This window comes from Rhinopithecus bieti, unplaced genomic scaffold (genome assembly GCF_001698545.2).
Source record: "Rhinopithecus bieti isolate Rb0 unplaced genomic scaffold, ASM169854v2 scaffold_6935, whole genome shotgun sequence".
Lineage (NCBI taxonomy): Eukaryota > Metazoa > Chordata > Mammalia > Primates > Cercopithecidae > Rhinopithecus > Rhinopithecus bieti.
The window spans coordinates 1,134,751-1,152,880 of NW_016805255.1; the positions used below are offsets into that span (position 1 = coordinate 1,134,751).

The window sequence follows — 18,130 nt, forward strand, 5'->3', positions numbered from 1 at the left end:
CTTGAACCCCACCTTCTGAGATTTCGGCAAAGGAAGGAAGATCCCAGAGCATCCCAACAGATATTTATTTCCTCCAACCATTTTGACTCGGTGCTGGGGCCCCAGGAAGTGTCCTATTGCTTCAGAAGCCTCAGAAAATTCCATCCTACTCAAATACCTTTATCCTAACTGGCCCTTTGTCAATGCCTGTGTCCCACCACCGGAGACTGAGTCCTCTAAATTAAGGCATTGCTCCTCATTTCAAAGAACAAAGAACGCTATCAGGACTGTATTCACTCTTTTTTTTTTTTTCCTTTTTTTTTTTTTTGAGACGGAGTCTCGCTCTGCCGCCCAGGCTGGAGTGCAGTGGCCGGATCTCAGCTCACTGCAAGCTCCACCTCCCGGGTTCACGCCATTCTCCTGCCTCAGCCTCCCGAGTAGCTGGGACTACAGGCGCCTGCCACCTCGCCCGGCCAGGTTTTGTATTTTTTTAGTAGAGACGGGGTTTCACCGTGTTAGCCAGGATGGTCTCGATCTCCTGACCTCGTGATCCGCCCGTCTCGGCCTCCCAAAGTGCTGGGATTACAGGCTTGAGCCACCGCGCCCGGCCTGTATTCACTCTTGAAACATTTGTATGTTTTAATAGTTTATTTCCCATGTGTGAGCTAATAGAGTCCCTTGAAGAGGGCTTCAAAGAGTATCAAAAGAGGGCATCAGGGAGAAGGAGCCCAAGGATGGGGCACAGGATCCTGGGCCCAAGACCTTGGGAGAAGGACCAGAGGCTGTCAGGATCAGGAAGATTTTGAAGCAGAATGGAACTTTTCCTCTTTGCACCCCACTTGCCTGGAGTGGGGCATGACCCAAGCATCTCACAGAGCTTCCAGATTCCCTAAGGCAGAGAAGGCAGTAATGGGATCTCAGTCCGGCTCCTTCCAGTGAGATATTCACTGGAGTAGGCACCCAGGAGAAGGCAGGCCTGGTCTGTAGGCTGCTGCGGCTCCTGCCCACAATGTCTGCTTGACTTGACAGCACTGCGGTCCTGCTGACTCACCCTGGCTCTGCTTTGGCCAGTGACCTCCAAGCCAGCCCAGCTTGACCTGTGACCTGTTCAAGAGGGCTTGCAAGGCCTCTTAGAAGACGACCATTTGCTAAATGAATTGCTAGCTTGTTAAGCCACGCTAATACCAGTCACCGGCCTCTGGCTTCTAGCAGACTCCCTGCAGGCTCACTCTGGAATGCACGCTGACAAGGGTCAGAGCATGCTCTAGGGATCAGCCACACGGTCAGGGGCTCTGAACTGATGCCCTTCGACAATGCTATTTGTCGTCTGCATGGGTGAGAAAAGGTCCTCCCTTCTCCTTCCTTTGCACTTTCTGTGACCAGAATGATGGTTTAACAGCACAGGTTTTGGGTCAGACTGCCTGGGTTTGAACACTGGCTCCGCAACTGACCTGCTACGAAAAGTTGCTCAATGGCTCCAAGCCTCAGTTTTCTCATCTGTAATATGAATCGGTACTAGTGTTGCCTCCTAGGGCTGTGGTGAGGTTACAGCAGAGGTGAATGCAGAGGTCCCGGCACGGCCCCTGCCGTGTGGTTGAGTGCCCATTGACTCTCACTCCCAGTCTTGGAAATGATTACTTCTTCCTGTGGGCCTTCTCTGGTCTCTTCTCCTTGACCTCAGATAGCCCCATTTCCTACCTGTGTCCAAGCCCTGCTATCTCAGCCTGACCACCAGCTGAGGCTTACTGAGCTCCACTCAGGCCTCGGTCCTACCCTTCACATGGTAAATTGACAGATTAATACAGTATCCCATGGAAACACCACCGAGATTTCAAAATGAGAGACAGAAAGAGCGCTTCCTTTATGAGAGAGCTATGCTTTATCTTACAGAGGCAAGAGTGGCTTTAACCAGCCACAAATTTTCAGAATGTTCCATGGAATCACAAAGGAATGACAGTGTGTGCTCAGGATGGGGTACAGTGGCCTCAGGGATGGAGGCTGGGCCCAGCCCCTCTCCGGCTTCCCAGCCCAGCCCCGCACCTGTCTATCTACCCGATTTGAACAAAGGACTCCGGCACCTACCACGTAAAAAGTTTTAAGTTTCAAATCAGTATTTTGGAGTGGAGAGAAATGGTGTTTGGACAAGCCACCCCTCTTTGTCTTGAAATTCCAGTCCTTTTGGAAAGCTTTTGAGATAAATGATTGAGAACTGGGGTACACGAATGTTAATCACTCTTTATCTTCAGTGATATCAAGAAGTCTGCACTGGGAACCTGCGTGTGGGTGTGGCCCCTCGCTGACTGCCCCCAAGAGGAAGGCACAACCAAGTCTCTGTCCTTTGAGACTTCCCTGCCCCAAGGTCTTTTCATCGAATTGGAGGCCCAGTTTTAAGTTATTGGAATTATTTTATAGTGGAACGTCATAAGGAAGAATGAAAACACTTCATTTGAATGAAAACAGTTTACACCTTGAAAACACCAAAATAAGTTTGAGTTTTCTTTTCTACTTAGCTCTTTTTAGTTGGCTCAATTATTTAAGAGCTGTCTGGCATATCTGTGAGGATAAGGCAATAGAAGCAGGCTATTCTCTGCTACAAAGAACTGCAGCTAGGACTGAGGGCACCTTAAATCCTGGATCCGTCTCCTGGTGTAGCTGTTTCGAATGAGCTTTGGGGCATAGGGGTTTGTGTCTGACAGAAGAGTGCTCTTCTTGTGTTACTCCCTGAGCGGAGCTCAAAGCAATTACCACCGAAGAAAACAATTTTCATCCCGCTTCTCCAGGACCGAAGACTTAAAACTGCACTGGCTTCAGTCCCCACCACATGCGGCCAGCAGCAGAGGGTTACCATCATTCAAGTTCCTCAGGGCTTGCGAAGGGGGAAACTCAAGTGTCATATTCCCCATCCTTGTGCTGAAAAGCCACCTCTGTTTACTCTCACGTCCCCAAACCCATCTTGCTGGAAAACATCAGATGCTTCACCAAGTGCAAAGTTAATTTCCGGTTCCAGTTCTCGTGGGAGCCCCTGTCCTCGCCCAGTGACAAGAAACCTTCACCTTACCAACATTAATTCCTCTGTGCAAATAAACGTAGAACTTGAGCATTATAAGGTGAAAATCATGTTGTCTTTCAAAGCAGCTCTCTCCATTCTACTAGTTGTTCTTGTTCTTGACAACTACCAGCGTCAGGCGGGCCTCTTCCTTGGAAGGCATCGTCCCCACGTGGGATCTTAGAATTGCCACCCACACGTGGGAGGGAAGCTCCAGGGCTGTCCTGGCCTGGTCTGTTCATTTTACAGAGACTGAGGTCCTGTCAAGCCATTGCCCCAGGCCCTTCCACCAGCCACAGGCAGGACAGAGCCTGGCCCCAAGACTCTCATTTCCCAGGGAGATTCTAGTTACCATTCTTGCATTAGTTGCCAAAGGATCTCCCTTTTTTTGGTACCTGTGTGTCCTTGGGGACTCCAAATGTCATCTCAGACATCAGTTCCTCTCCTCTCTTCCCACCTCCCCTCCATCTGCCTGGTAAAATCAGTTTCTGGGAGAAGTAATTAATGAGGTTTACTATGTAAACACCCCCAGACATTTAATATAGGTAGAGCTCTGGAGCTAAAAGAAAGACATTGATCTAACAGAATTTCAGGCATTGAGAAGGAAGTGGTGTGGCCGGGCGCGGTGGCTCAAGCCTGTAATCCCAGCACTTTGGGAGGCCAAGACGGGCGGATCATGAGGTCAGGAGATCGAGACCATCCTGGCAAACACGGTGAAACCCCGTCTCTACTAAAAAATACAAAAAATAAAAATAAAAAAACACTAGCCGGGCGTGGTGGCAGGCGCCTGTAGTTCCAGCTACTCAGGAGGCTGAGGCAGGAGAATGGCACGAACCTGGGAGGCGGAGCTTGAGTGAGCTGAGTGCCACTGCACTCCAGCCTGGGCGACAGAGCAAGACTCCGTCTCAAAAAAAAAAGGAAGCGGGGCAAGGCATAGGGAAGAAATGGGCACCCCCATCAGGTCCCTGGAACTTGCATCATGGAAGGCTCTCCCTGTTCTTCACGGACAGTTGTGCCTTTCTGGTCACTGAAATCCACATGAAATTGCCAACTTTCACTTTATTTGCTTTGTGAAGATCAGGAAACTTAAGCCCAGAGAGAGTCGGTGACCAGTTAACAGAATACTCAGCCTGCAGGTGCTGGAGCAGAGACTCCAACCAGGACCTGACACCTTTCCACTCTGCCTCCTCCCCCTGAGTGGGCATCATAGATCCCGTCCACATGCAACAGCTCTCCCTGCTGCTGGTTGCAGGTCTGCTTTGCAATCCTGGGTGGGTTGTGACCTCCTCACCCACGCACCAGCTCTGATGTCATCTAATTCCTTTGCCGCAAATGCAAATAAATCTGGTCTCAGGATGTGCCCTCATGCAATTAGCAGGAACCAGACTACGCTAAAACGCTGGGCCGACTGCTTGGTGCCTAGAGCTCAGCTCCCTGAGGAGCTGCTGGTGGCAGCAGAACACCTCCATCCTTGGGATTGCCTCCAGATCTTCCAGGCACACAGGCTCTGACAGGGCCCCCACCCAGCTATCTGCTGCCACACCACCACCCCTATGCCATCTGCTCGAATCCAAGGACCTCTGCTGCCTCCTCCTGCAACCAACCTAGGTGCATTGGAACATGCATCCCACCTTTATAGTATACAGAATATGAAGAGGGCAAGGGAATCGTAGCTTCTGGACTGCAGCAGGGCCTCTGACAGGGTCTTTCACATGTACACAAATGAGACAAGAGCGGGTTTCTTATGTGTATAAGGGGAGAATTCAATCAGATGGTTTGAAAATAAAGAGCCATGCCTATGGTGCAGCTGTACGGATTAGAGCAGTGTCTCTAGTGGCATGCCACAGGGCTCAGTCCTCAGCCATCCTTTTAATTTCATTTTCATCTGTGCCATATATGAAAATATAGGGCAGCTTCATGGAGTGGATGACAGCAAGTTTTGAAATGGGATGGAATAACATTGGAATCTTGGCTGTCCCACCTGGCTGTGGGACCTCAGTGAAGTTGCTTAACCTCTCTGAATTTCCATTTCCTCTCTTACAGGGTTGTTGTGTGGATGAAATGATAAAATGTCTGTGGCTGGCATACAGTAAAGAGCCACTAAATGGCATGTGGTTTGTGTATTGTGTTTGTGAGTAGAATGGTGTTGGAAGGAAAGGTGAGTGTGTTCTCTGCATACCAAGGCTTCCAACACATCGAGTGACTCGGATCAATGGGAAGGTCCAATACTTCATTCCAAAAAAATCAGTTGCACACGCACAAGCCGGGGTCCTCTGGCTGGCAGCAGCCTGCGTTATAGGACTGCTTTGGATTTTCGCTGATGGTAGCTCGTGACCATCAAAAACCACCCAAAACACACAAAGCAACAGTCTTCCCAGAGTGGGCTCCAGTCACAGCAGGGTGGCCTCAGTCTCCCTGCCCAGTCAAGCAAGACCCCAGGAACTTGCTCATGGGAGAAGGACCATGACAAGGAAGAGACTTGACCACAAGGAGGAACGGCTGGGTGAGCTGGGGGTTCTGGCCTGCAAACCCAGAAGTAGCACAGGTTCTGGTCATTGAAGGTAGAAGATCAAGCTACCTGACTCCCTGTGGTTCCAGAGAGAAAACATAGCCTCAGTGTGGGGAGGCTGCGGGAGGGAAGAATCTGTGGACAGGTGGGGCAGTCAAGAGAGGGCCCAGACAGACCAGGACACGGGAGTGAGCTCCCTGCTGCTGGAGAAGGCAGGGAGGAATCTGTAGGAGAAGCAGCAGCCCGGCCACCAGGATTCAAGGACTCTGACTTCTAATCAATCACTGGGGAGAGACTGAAGCTTTTCCCTGGTGTTAATTCTTGCCTCCTTGTTAAGAAGGCTAATGAGGTTGGAACAGGTCACGTGATAGAATTAATTTGTCTTGCCTGGGCTCCTCAAGATTCACAGACTGAAGTGCAAATCCCTAGAGGCTAATGCCTGGCTGCCTTTTAATCAGGCTGATCAAACTTCAGCCCAAGGGGGTTTAAAAGAAACGCAAATATTCCCAGACACATTCCTAGCCTTTTTCCAGGCAATTCAACCAGACTCCGCTGGTGTGACTGGTGCTCGCATGGAGTTTTGGGCACCTTTCCTTTCTGGGATCACACTTTCCACAATGGATTGCACAAGAGGGGTCACCACACCTTACCTCTGCCTTGCAGGAGAGAGAGCCTAGTGTTTGGCAAAAGGGACTAGGAGAAGTGGAGTCTCATTCGAAAGCACTGTACAAATTATTTGAACTGTGTGTGGAGGGCTAGGCCAGTTCTGCGCAATATTGCAGGGCCTTCATGTTAACCAGTGGGTTCCCAGGAAGGCTGCCAGACAAGCCCACAAACAACTGCCCAGGCAGTGTGGCTGCAGCACACGCAGTAGGAAGGGAGGCTCAGGAAGACCCCTAAGGAGCGGGTATTCAATCTGGCCTCAGAAGATGAAATTCAGCAGGCGAGAAGTGTTGGAACCAAAATCCTCGTTATGGAGTCATTTTATGGAAGCAGCTGCTTTGGCTCGAAATGGCAAGCCCGGTGACCTCTCCCCACCCAGTGCTTTGATGAGGGCCAGGCCATCGTGTACTGCCACCTCCCCATCCCTTCACCTAGCCCTGGACAGTAGCTACCTTCCTTGCTGTAAAGGAGAGGCCACGTTTATACCAAAACCCAGAATCCATCTGCAGGAGGCAAAGGGAAGTGGGGAGCCCCTGGGATGAGGATCTCTGAGGGAGGCTTTCCCTGTTAAGCAGAACATCTGACCATCTCACTCCTGGCTGTGTCCAGGAGGTGGATGGGCTTGAAATCAATTCCGCTTGCTGCATATCTGATTTCCTAGAGCCCACTCGCCATGCAAGGAGACATCGTCAGCGCTGCAGCCGGGGATCGCCATGGAGACCAGAGGACTGGCTGACCCCGGGCAGGGTTCCTTCACCGGCCAGGAGCTTGCCAGGTAACCGACCAGCTTCAGTCCCTACCTTGGCCTGGGTGACGCTGTGGCAGAAAGAAGGTAGCGACCTCTCAGGAGGAAGGGCTAGATGGGGGTGGAGCTGAAGATTTGGAAAAGGAAGGGTCAGGAGCAGAGCAGCCTGAAAACTGTCAGTGAGTAATTTCCTCTTGGGTCAGATGTTCTGAGTTCAGAAAAGTCTAAGGAAAACTGCCCTTATCTGAAATTGCTTAATGAAAACTAACGTTGAGGTACTTGCTCAGGTTTGGAAGATTTCAGAGAAAAAGCCAACCGGAGAAGGTGGTAAGAGCAGCCAGCCGTGGGAGAGCTTTGGTTCGGTGGACGCGGTGGTGTGCTGAGGATGATGGCGATGAGGTCTGAAATGGCGCTGGCAGGGTCTCCCGAGTGCTCCTCTGGACCCCAGGGCAGGTGTCCTTCCAAAAGCATTTGTTTGCAAGATTAGTAAGACTCCAAGCTCTGCCTCCCTCTGATAACATCCGTACTCCAGCTTCAACAGCTGCCCCATCCTGAGGAAGTCATTTCGCCTTTTCAAGTGTCTTCTAAAAATGCATCTAACAGTGCCTACCCCACAGGTGGCCTGAAAGCTGCTTCAGAGCCAAGCACCGACTCACGGCAGGTGCCCAGCAAACACCAGGCTCATTATTTCCTTCCACCAGGTGGTTGTTTCCAACGCCAGAGTTCTACATAGTCATACGTTCTATACTTTTTACTTCAGATTATCGCAAAAGAAATTCACGTATCTATTTATTCTTCATGCTTTTCATTATGAAGGATACTGCTCCACCGTTGTTTATTAACTAGTCCCTTGTAGCTGGGCATGTAAGTGATGTTCAGTGTTCGCATTTTACTAATAAAGAGCTGTCTTAAGGTTCTTTGTTCATAAGGGGAAAAAGACAACGCCTTTAAGTCACCTCTGCAGGGCTGATACAGGGTGTGTTGTAAGCTAGCAACACAACTATCTCCAGGAAACAGAGCCCGTGAGGCTCGCAGAAGGGGACCTGAGGAGGTAGCCACCTTCCCCCTCCCATTTTCTCATGGAGTTTCATGGTCTTTGTGCTTCTTGCTGCATGTCCCCTCCGTTCTGGCTCTTTCTGTTCCCATATCAGCCGGCACAAGGCTGAAAACAGCCTTTGCCATGTGACCATGAGTTGAAACACCCAACCCCGTCTTCAAGTGGCTCTCAGTTCAGAGGCCTGAGTGGCTCTCTGTGCATCACTTGTCTGTCCTAGTCCCATTGTCTGAGGCTGGAGGAGGGAGTATGACCTTTGTTCCACCCTCTCGGCAGAGGAAGGGTGTGGGTACAGGAATTGTCTGCAGCAGAGACTGGGCGGGGCAGATACCTCCAAATATGTCTGCGGCAGCAGCTGTAAGCACCTGCCTACCGGGATATTTTCTTAGTCAATGTATTCCCTTAGGCTAAGGTCATAAGTGTGTGATTAGGGTCAAGGTATGTGACAATTCGTGGCTTAGTTCCAGGTTGTTCAGTACCGACTCTGGCTGGGGACACCCCGTTCAGGGGAGGGCACTGCAGATGCCAAATCAGGGAAACCAGAAGCCGAGAACCAGAGTGGAGTCTCTGGGCCTGTTCCCCGCTGTTCCCCTCTGGCAGGACACCAGCAGCAGCAGGCAGGGTGGAGGGAAGGCACCTCTCAGGCCTGTGCGACTCAGATGAGCTCTGGGGACTGGTACTACGGTCGCAGGTGTTGTTACTGCAAGCTCCAGGCAGGGCCGGCTCCGGGAGAGGGCCCAGGGCAAGTTGCAAAGGAACCTCCCAGGCCTGGGGAGAAAACTCTAGTTTGTACAAGAACACACCAATAAGATAAAAGCTTGGAAAAGACTCCAGGTTGTGCCTGGATGCCTGTTCCTTTAAGCCTTGCTCTATCAGATCTCAGGCACTTCTAAATAAATACATAAATAACCTTGCTCTCATTGTTGTCATCGTTTGAAACCCGCCTTGCTTTACTCTTCCTGTGCTTGGCAGTTGTTACAAAGAGCTCTCCACTGGGCAAAAGGAGTGAGCTAATCCCCCGTTTGAAGGATCATGCCTTAGGCAGAGTCCAAGTGCTACAAGGACAAATGGTAATAGAGTGTCCCCTTCCGGGGAAGCCTGCCCCTGACTGCAGGGTGGAGGGAGAAGGGGATAAACAGTCCCCATGGGACGGAGATGCAAATGTAGACCACAGGGCCCCCAGCACCCACGCCCTGCTGGCCATCACTGCTTCTGCCCCACCCCTCGAGACAGAGAGAGAGACAGGGAGAAAAAGAGAGAGGGAAAGACTGGGGGTTGGAGGTGTGGGGGCTTTTCCTATCCCTCTGGCTCAGTGCCTGTGTCGCCTTCCAGGCTCTCGCGCCTCGTCTTCTTGCTGCGCAGGTGGGCTGTCAGGCACGTGCACCACCAGGACCACGGACCGGACTATTTTCCTGATCGTTTCCGTGGAGCTGAGCTTAAGGAGGTGTCCAGCCAAGAAAGCAACGCCCAGGCAAATGTGGGCAGCCAGGAGCCAGCAGACAGAGGGAGAAGGTAAGGAACGGAAAAGAAGAAGGGGCCTCCTGCGCCTGCTGGGGCCAGGCAGGAAGCCTCTGCTTTGCTCCATTCTGTTTGGATGCAGCACAGGTGGCCTGGAATGTCGTCCCCGTGAGCTGTTCCTTGAAGAAAGCGTTTGCCCTTAGGGGAGCACTACATGCTCTAACAGCCTCTGCGGAGTCCAGGAGGCCATGCAGGAGGAGGAAACCCTTGAACCAGAGCCCCCAGCCTCATTTGATCACTCACCTCATCCTACACAGAACCCCCATTAGGGTCCCCTGGAAATCGTGTTCTCAGAAACTCATGGGGGGGATGCTGGCCTTACCCATCTCTCTTCACCAAAGGACTCGCATCCTAGACTCACTAGGACCCATCTTGCTCAAAAGCGGGGTCTTTTATAGCAGGAACTTTGGGGGGTGTCTAAATGGTATCCACAATTTTATGTGTAGGCACGCATGCATTTTTCTGGGACGAGAGTCTACAGGTTGGTCAGAATTTTCAAGGGAAGCCATCCGTGTCCCAGATCAGGGTGAGAAATATCAGGTGGGGAAGGGGACAATGGTGGGAGCAGAGTGAGGTGGGGAGGGTGTTTGCTTTCTGGAGGGAAAATCTGCATAACTGGGGCCTCTGCGCACCGTTGTGCATCGCCCCCACCCTCACTGGGAGATAAACCTGACTGGTACCCCCTTACACAGAGACACAGGGCGCTGCCTCCCCTCCTGACTTGTTCGTGAGAAGTCTCCCCAGCAGGTGGTCTGCAGAGAGACCCCTGGGTCAGCACAGGTTGAATCAATTGTCACTGCACAGTAGAGGGTCTCTTTAGGACACTGGTCTGTCCTGGAAGGGAGGAGAGGTAAGACGTGGAGGGGAAGTTGACCTCCCCTCAGCCTCCCAAACAGGTGGATTCTCACCCAGAACCTATTTTCTAGGGGGTGGGAAAAGGGGATCAAATAAGCATGATGATTGCAGAATAGTCCCTATATAATTTTCTAGAGAAAAAGCTGTCTGTATGTCAATGAGGAGAAGACGGGTTCAGGTTTGGAGCTTCTCAAATGGGCATATGAGGGTCTCTGGGGTGTGAAGGTGATGAAGTCTCAGGGGGAAACCCAATGGATCTTTTCGGAACATCCATTTTCATTCCACATTTGTGTGGGGAGTGGCAGTGGGAAGTTGTATGTCATAGATGATGCGGGGACGGCAAAGAGCAAGGGCATTTTTAAGACGGAATGCAAGAGTTCAAGGCCACGTCTCACCAGTGACTGCTTTAGGAGACCCAGGGAAAGGTGTGAGAATCCCTGGCTGAGACGGGAAGGGCAGTTTTCACACGAGCTTGGACTGCAAACCCTTGGGTTTCCTGGGCTGTGGGAAGGAGGCTGCGGAAGGCCTGGGCACTGGCCCAGACAAGTGCAGGGAGGTCCCAGGTCCCCAGGACTGGGCATCCAGTACCCTCGGGGAACACCATAGACAGAAAGACAAGGAGACAGACAGATAAGAAAGAAGACAAAGTGGAGAAAGAGGAAGAGGGAGGGGGGAAACAGAGGTTTCTCAGCAAGCCAGCCAGACCGGTCTAATTCCTTTTGGGCAAGCAAAGACTTCCTTATTTAAATTGACCAAATTACCTTCCCACATCCTTAGAGATGAATGTTAGACTCTCTGTCTGTTTCCGGATGGGACCAGACGAATGGAGCGTTGAGCTAGGACCACATCCAGGGCAGGCCCCGCCCACCTCACAGACACTTGTTGGATCACTCGCGGGCAGGGTCAGCATAGGCAGATAGATGGACGCGATGGTGCAAATAGTGTCAGTCAACCAGCAAGGCTTCCTAGGGGTGAGGAGTTTGAATTTTTCTGGAGGCAAAGTCTCCACGGCAAAGCCAAGTATATACAGAGACAGGTCCTAGTTCTCCTGTGTGGGCTTGGCTTTGTGGGGTTACGGGCACAGAGGCGTGGTGAACACAGCCACTGCACCCCCACAAAGCTGAACCTTCCCTCCTTCACAATCCCTTAGTGGTTCCAGTTCCTGGGAGATTTTCAGATGAGCAGAACCAATCCAGAAATAAGCGGTAACGGCCATATCTTAGACGGGGAGAGGGAGATTTGGGCAGGAGGAGCTAAGGTCATCAAAATGGCATTTATTTGGCTGACATCCAGCATCATGGAAGAGGCGTCCCGGGAGTCAGCGGGGGTGTCACCTGCCTCAAGCTCCAGTTCTCGTGGTCGCCTATGAGGGGTCTGCAGTGCCCTGCGAGACCGCCTGGCTTTTTTAACCCAGCCATGTTGAAAATGGGTTCTGGCGGTCAGAGATAATACCTTTTGCTATAGAACATCATGAAGTACTGCAAAATTCAACTTTAAATAAATATCCAGCTTGTGCAAAACCAGCCCTTACCTTCAACCAGATTCTCACATAGACCAGGGGTGTCAGGCCCTGGAGTTGTAAGGTTTGGGGAGGTAGGAGAGGACGGGAGGAGGATAAACTGAAAACAGCGACAATCCTGCCTATGCTCAGTTACTCGTCCTGCTAATTGGAAGAGGCCTTTGCAGCTGAGGGAGCAAGTCACTGTTGCTGCTGCGTCCATCCTGGGGCAGAAGGTGAAAGGCCTCCTCCACCCAGGAGGCAGGGAAGCGCTGAGGACAGAGGCCACGTGGGCTCCATTTCTGTGCCCCTCTTAGTGCCCGGCACGTGGCCCCATCCAGGGTGGAATGGAAGGAAATTGAGTGGAATTTGAGGCAGGGAAGCTGGAAGTAGTCAAATGGCTGAATCTTCATTTCTTCAGAAGCCTCGGTTTAGCCATGTTCACCCTCCCTTCCCCCAAGCCTTTTATCTGAGCTAAGCAATCACAAAGCATTTTGGCCTTGACAATACCACCCCGTATTCCTCAAGCTGTGAGTGCAAAGGCTGGAAGCAGTGGGATGGGGTGGGGGGGGGGGGGGAAACATGGAAATCCCCTGGGGAAATGGCCCCAAGGAATGGAAACCAAGTTCAGACCCTTGATGTTCTCTCTACCTCCCCGCAGCGCCTGGCCCCTGGCCAAACACAACACTAACACCAGCAACAACACAGAGGAGGAGTAAGTACCCACACGCCCTGCAGAGCCCTCCCCAAGCCTGGTGCCCTCCACCCCATAGAAGCCCCAGCTTGGCCTCTCTCCTTAGTGCTCCAGCTCCCCACTCCCAGAACACCAGTAGAATATTTTAGAATCCTGTTCCTTTCGTTGGAACTCCATCCCTGAGGACAGAAGTGGGGGAGGGATGAGATCTGTGTGACTTCTTGGGGAAGTTGTCTGATCTCTTTGGCTCTCATTTTTCCCATCTATAAAGCAAAGGAATTGGATCAGATAAATGCTTTAAGCTGTAGCACTCTATACCACGATATATCTGAGGGTGCAGAACCAGAGCTCCTTGACAGAGCAGTGGAGATTCTCCTTAATGATGAAAAGGCATTTTCTTATTCTACAACCTCAGGCTCTTGAGTGCCAGTGAAATGTCCTTGTTTTTTTGTTGTTGTTGTTGTTTTGTTTTTCATGTTTTGTTTTTTGTTTTTGAGATGGAGTCTCACTCTGTTGCCCAGGCTGGAATGCAGTGGCATGATCTCAGCTCACTGCAAGCTCCGCCTCCCGGGTTCACGCCATTCTCCTGCCTCAGTCTCCCGAGTAGCTGGGACTACAGGCGCCCACCACCTCGTCCGGCTAGTTTTTTGTATTTTTTTAGTAGAGACGGGGTTTCACCGTGTTAGCCAGGATGGTCTCGATCTCCTGACCTCGTGATCCGCCCACCTCAGCCTCCCAAAGTACTGGGATTACAGGCATGAGCCACTGTGCCTGGCCTGAAATGCCCTTGTTTTAAGGCCAATTTGGGCCAATTTTTGGGGGGTAATCAGAGCAGTGGAAAAAGGCAATTTAAGTATGTCCAGAGAATAGCCTCTTGAAAGGGTGACCTACTGTAATTCCTTTTTCCGTCACCAGATACTAAGGTGGCAGATTAGGGACAGAGTGGCACTATTGCAGAGGGGGAGTCTTACTTGGAGATTAGGGAAAAAATATCAGTATCAGTGAGAAATGCTGATTTCTTGACTTCCAACTGACAGAGAAATGTGTCAAGGGTTTTCCTTGTTATTTCTCTCTTTGTTCCTCAGATAGAACTTTTTTCTATTTTCTCCATGAAGGAAGCATGTCTTTTGTTTGCATAAATTTGGACGTCAAATCCAGAGACCCAAATGCCATCCATAATGAAAAATGAGATGATTTTATCTACAAAGCAATAGCTATAGTGATATGTGTTAGACTTAAAGCCAAACCTGACACTAAACACCCTTGCAGCCCAGTCTTTCAGGCAGGGAGAGGCTCCAGATACTGAAACCATGGACAGAGGTCCTGGGGGTTTCTAGACATCTTTGTCCTGGGGCTGGGGTGTGGGCAAGGATGTGGGTGGATAGCATGGGCTGCACCTAGCTCTTCAATCTTTCAATAAATGGGCTCACTTCATGGGTCCACTTCGAAGCCAAGGACCAAGGGACAAAACTGGGAACTGTCCCAACATGAGGACAACTGGCACACACAAAAATTATTTATGAACACCTTCCCTGACTCTTCCACTCCATTTCTGTCATTTTCATATGGTCTTGTTCGTCCTGAATAATTTTTCCCTCCCCCATCAAACTGTTCCCAGCCAAAACCAGCAGCATTTTGCAGCTCTGTGTAGGGTTCTTCTGGGGCAGTGCTGGGTGGATTTGGGGATGCAGCCGATGGTGCCGGGTCTTTCCTAGGCCCTCAGCAGTTTGGTAGCCAGAGGGCAGGCGAACGCCTGTAATCCAGGGCCACAAATCTTGCACCAGGCAAGCTGAGTCCGGTCTGGTTAAACTCCAGGGCAAAGCTCACCCAATAAGCTTGAGGGTAGCGCCGTCTGCTGGTGACTTGGCGTTAAGACTCCAGTGGCTGAAAAGAGACCGGGGTTCACATCACCTTGGAGGCCAGAGGAGGGGTAACTTCCCTTGCTCTTTTCATTGAATGATTTTAATCACCTTTTATTCTAATTCACTTTATTGAAATACTCTTGCTGAAAACTTGGAAAGCAAGAAAAGCACACAGGGGCATACACACACAAAAATCGCACTTCATGCTAACCGTGGAATTCCACTCTCAGAGATAGCCCCACTTGACATGTTGACAAATACACTTCCAACTTCTTCCTAAGCATATATATTGAATAAAGAGATCGATACAATATGTTTTATATATGCATATACTTGTTAAGAGCATCTGTTTCCCAACTCAGTTGCCTCAGAGCTTTGTGACCTTGGACAAGCGTTATTAGTCCATTCTCACATTGCTATCAAGAAATGCCTGAGACTCGGTAATTTATCAGAAAACTGGTTTAATTGGCTTGAGGTACTGCAAGCTGTGCAGGAAGCATAGCAGCTTCTGCTTCTGGGCAGGCCTCAGGAAGCTTTCAATCATGGCGAAGGCAAAGCGGGAGCAAGGAGCCTCACACGGCAGGAGCAGAAGGAAGGTGGGGTAGGTGCTTTAAAAAACCAGATCTCAAGAGAACTCACTCACTATCTCAAACAAAGCACCAAGGGGTTGGTGCTAAACCATGAGACATCCACTACCATGACAGGAACACAGAATCAAACCATATAAGCCGGTTACCTAACTTCTCTGTGTGTCTGTTTCCTGGCTTATAAAATGAGGATTGTAATAGTGTCTTATTACAGGGTGGGAGTGAAGACTAAATGTGTTACTCTGTGTAAAGTGCTCAGAACAGTGCCTGGTACATAGTAAGTGCTCAATAAATATTGGCTTGTGTGGTAGGCAGAACAATCTCCCTCAAAAGATGTCTACCATCCTAATCCTTAGAACCTGTAAATAGGTTACCTTACATGGCAAAGGGGACTTTGTAAATGTGATTAAATTCAAAGTCCTTGAGATAGGTAACGATTTGACTCAGCTGTGTCCCCACCCAAATCTCATCTTGAATTGTAGCTCCTCTAATTCCCATGTGTGGTGGGACAGATCTGGCGGGAGGTAATTGAATCGTGGGGGCGGGTCTTCCCCATGCTGTGAATAAGTCTCACTAGATCTGATGGTTTTATAAAGGCGGGTTCCCCTGCACAGACTCTTTGCCTGCCGCCACAAAAGATGTGACTTTGCTCCTCATCTGCCTTCTGCCATGATTGCGAGGCCTCCCGAGCCATGTGGAACTGTGAGTCCAAACCTCTTTCCTTTATCAATTACCCACTCTGGGGTATGTCTTTATTAGCAGCATGAGAACAGAGTAACACAGGTAGGTTATCCTGGATTATCAGGGTGGGCCCAATGTAATCACACGAGTCCTTAAAAGCAGAAGAGTGGGCCGGAAAAAGGAAATGGAAGAAGAAGAGAGTCACAGTGTGAAGGGGACTTGACCCATCGCTGCTGGCTTTGAAGATGGAGGGAAGGGACCGGCGCTAAGGAAGCCACAGCCTCGAAAGGTGCAGCCAGCAGGGAAACAGGGACCTCAGCCCCGTAATCACAAGAGGCTGGATTCTGTTCAAGATCCAAATGAGCAGGAATCAGAGCCCCGCTAGAGCCTCTGGGGGATGGCAGCCCTGTCAACACCTTGATTTTAGTCTAGTGAGATCCACAGCAGACTTCTGACCTACAGATCTGCAAGATAAGACATTTATGTTGCGTCATTTTGCAGTAATTTGTTCCGGCAGAAATAGAAAACTGGTCCAGCTATTATGGTAAACTCTTTTGTAGTCTGTTTTTTAACTTAGAGCTGTTTTCCCATGTCTTCTGAAACAGCGTTTTAAATGGCCACATAGAATTCACCGTTGAGGATGAGCCTGTACGGTCGTGTGATTCTGTGGCTCTCCCTTTTTGACTGTCATGAATAGTGGTGGTGATTATTTTTCCACACGCATTGCACACAGCCTCGATCATTTGCATAGGTAGTGTTAGGTAATTGTGGATGGATCTTTTTCAATGAGTGTTTAATTAGCAGAATTTATCTCTCAACCCACGCCTTCCTTCAGTGTGTGGAAGAGAGAAATCAGAGGGGCCCAAAGGGGACTCCAGGGCTTGTCCCTTCCGCAACCTTTGTTTCCTCAACTATTCAATGGGGCATCACTGCCTGCCTTGAAGAAATGTTACACGTATTCATTACATAACTTTATAAGAGTTCCTAGCCCTTAAAAGACACCCAGTAAAGAAGACGGAGCAGTGTAAAGTCATATGTTGAAGAAAACCCCGCGCTCACAGGACCGTCCTGCGGACACTGCCGGAACCACCCCGCAGCCAAGCAAAGTCTGAAGGCGTGTCTGAGCCCGGCCACATTTGCGAGCCTGCAACGACACGTGTTTGCCACTACACGCGTCACAGACCTGCCTCTTCGAATTTTGGTTCCCTTTTGCTCACTGGCTTTCTCATTAAGGCCCAGGTTTTCATTTGATGCAGAGACAGGTTTCAAGAACAACGGACAGGCCACACCCTTCCATTCAGAACAGAGAGCCTGGAGTGGGATTTCCAAAACTCTGAGGAACTTTCCCAACCTCAGTGTGTGGGTTTGGGTCTCTGTCCTACTACCTCAAAACGTCTCCAGTCTCTAGCTGTTTGTGACTTCCCAGGAGCTCACGAAAACAGATCAGAAATTGTAGAACATTAGACGGAGCCATTAATTTCTCAGTGTATGCTCAATGGGGTGGTTTACCTCATGCTTCAGGAATAATAATAGCAAATCAATAACCCCATTCCGTCCCAACGCGCTGGAAGTACCCACTTGCCACGCCCTCTCTCCACTGCGCCACGCGCCACGCCCTTCTCCACTGCGCCGCACGCCACGCCCCCTCTCCACGACGCCGCACGCCACGCCCTCTCTCCAAGACGCCGCACGCCACGCCCTTTCTCCACTATGCTGCATGCCACGCCCTCTCTCCACGACGCAGCACGCCACGCCCCCTCTCACGACGCCGCACGCCACGCCCTCTTTCGACGACGCTGCGTCCTCTCTCCACCACGCCGTACGCTGTCTCCGTCACTCCGCAGCCTGCCCTTTCCACTTAGTAGTGTCGTTGATATATGAAGACTGCTCACTGTTCCTCGGCATCATCCAGCAACAAGGCAGAAAAGAAGGAAGAGAAAAAAAGAAGAGAGAAAAAACCACCTAAAACAAGAAGAGGAAGTACTGAAGGAAGCTGCCTCTAAGGACGGGGTGCCATGGTCCCAGCAGGCCTGACCCCTCCCTGCAGGGCTCCAGGACTGGGTGTCTTGGAGCAACGCTCTCAGGGGGCCTTAGCGTCGGCCCTGGAGGGGAGGGGGTGCTTGGAGCTGAGGAAAAGTCGGTCCCAGGCTGCAGACCATGTCTCCTGAGACCATGTGAAGCCCCATCTTGCAGAAAGAATCCTCTCCGAGCTCTGAGAACTCAAGACGGGCTTACAAGTAAAGAGAGTTGCTCGTCTGCAGCCTCGGGTGGGCAGTCGGGGGCTGTCCCTGTGAGCCTGCTCATGTGACCCGCCACTCGAAGCATTTCGTTTGCCCTCCCAAGTGGGCCACACAGTCAGGGTAGGCTGAGGGTTTCTCTGGGGCACTGGAAGATACAATGTTCACAAACTTTTACCCAGATTCAGTGGTGATGAGAGCT

General features: G+C 50.7%; 1 protein-coding gene across 3 annotated transcripts in view; it reads left to right on the plus strand.

Annotated features, from left to right (window-relative positions):
• Nucleotides 1-18,130, plus strand: part of CNGA3 (cyclic nucleotide gated channel subunit alpha 3) — a 55,845-nt gene that overhangs the window by 29,766 nt on the left and 7,949 nt on the right. The window contains exons 1-5 of one of the 3 annotated variants that reach the window (XM_017871859.1): nucleotides 6,460-6,548; nucleotides 6,859-6,972; nucleotides 7,230-7,395; nucleotides 9,329-9,508; nucleotides 12,529-12,582. In XM_017871859.1, coding sequence (XP_017727348.1) covers nucleotides 7,328-7,395; nucleotides 9,329-9,508; nucleotides 12,529-12,582 — 302 coding nt within the window. In that variant the 5' untranslated portion in view covers nucleotides 6,460-6,548; nucleotides 6,859-6,972; nucleotides 7,230-7,327. Of the gene's footprint in view, nucleotides 1-6,459; nucleotides 6,549-6,858; nucleotides 6,973-7,229; nucleotides 7,396-9,328; nucleotides 9,509-12,528; nucleotides 12,583-18,130 lie in introns of those variants that run through there. The other 2 variants (XM_017871857.1, XM_017871858.1) reach the window with 2 other exon arrangements.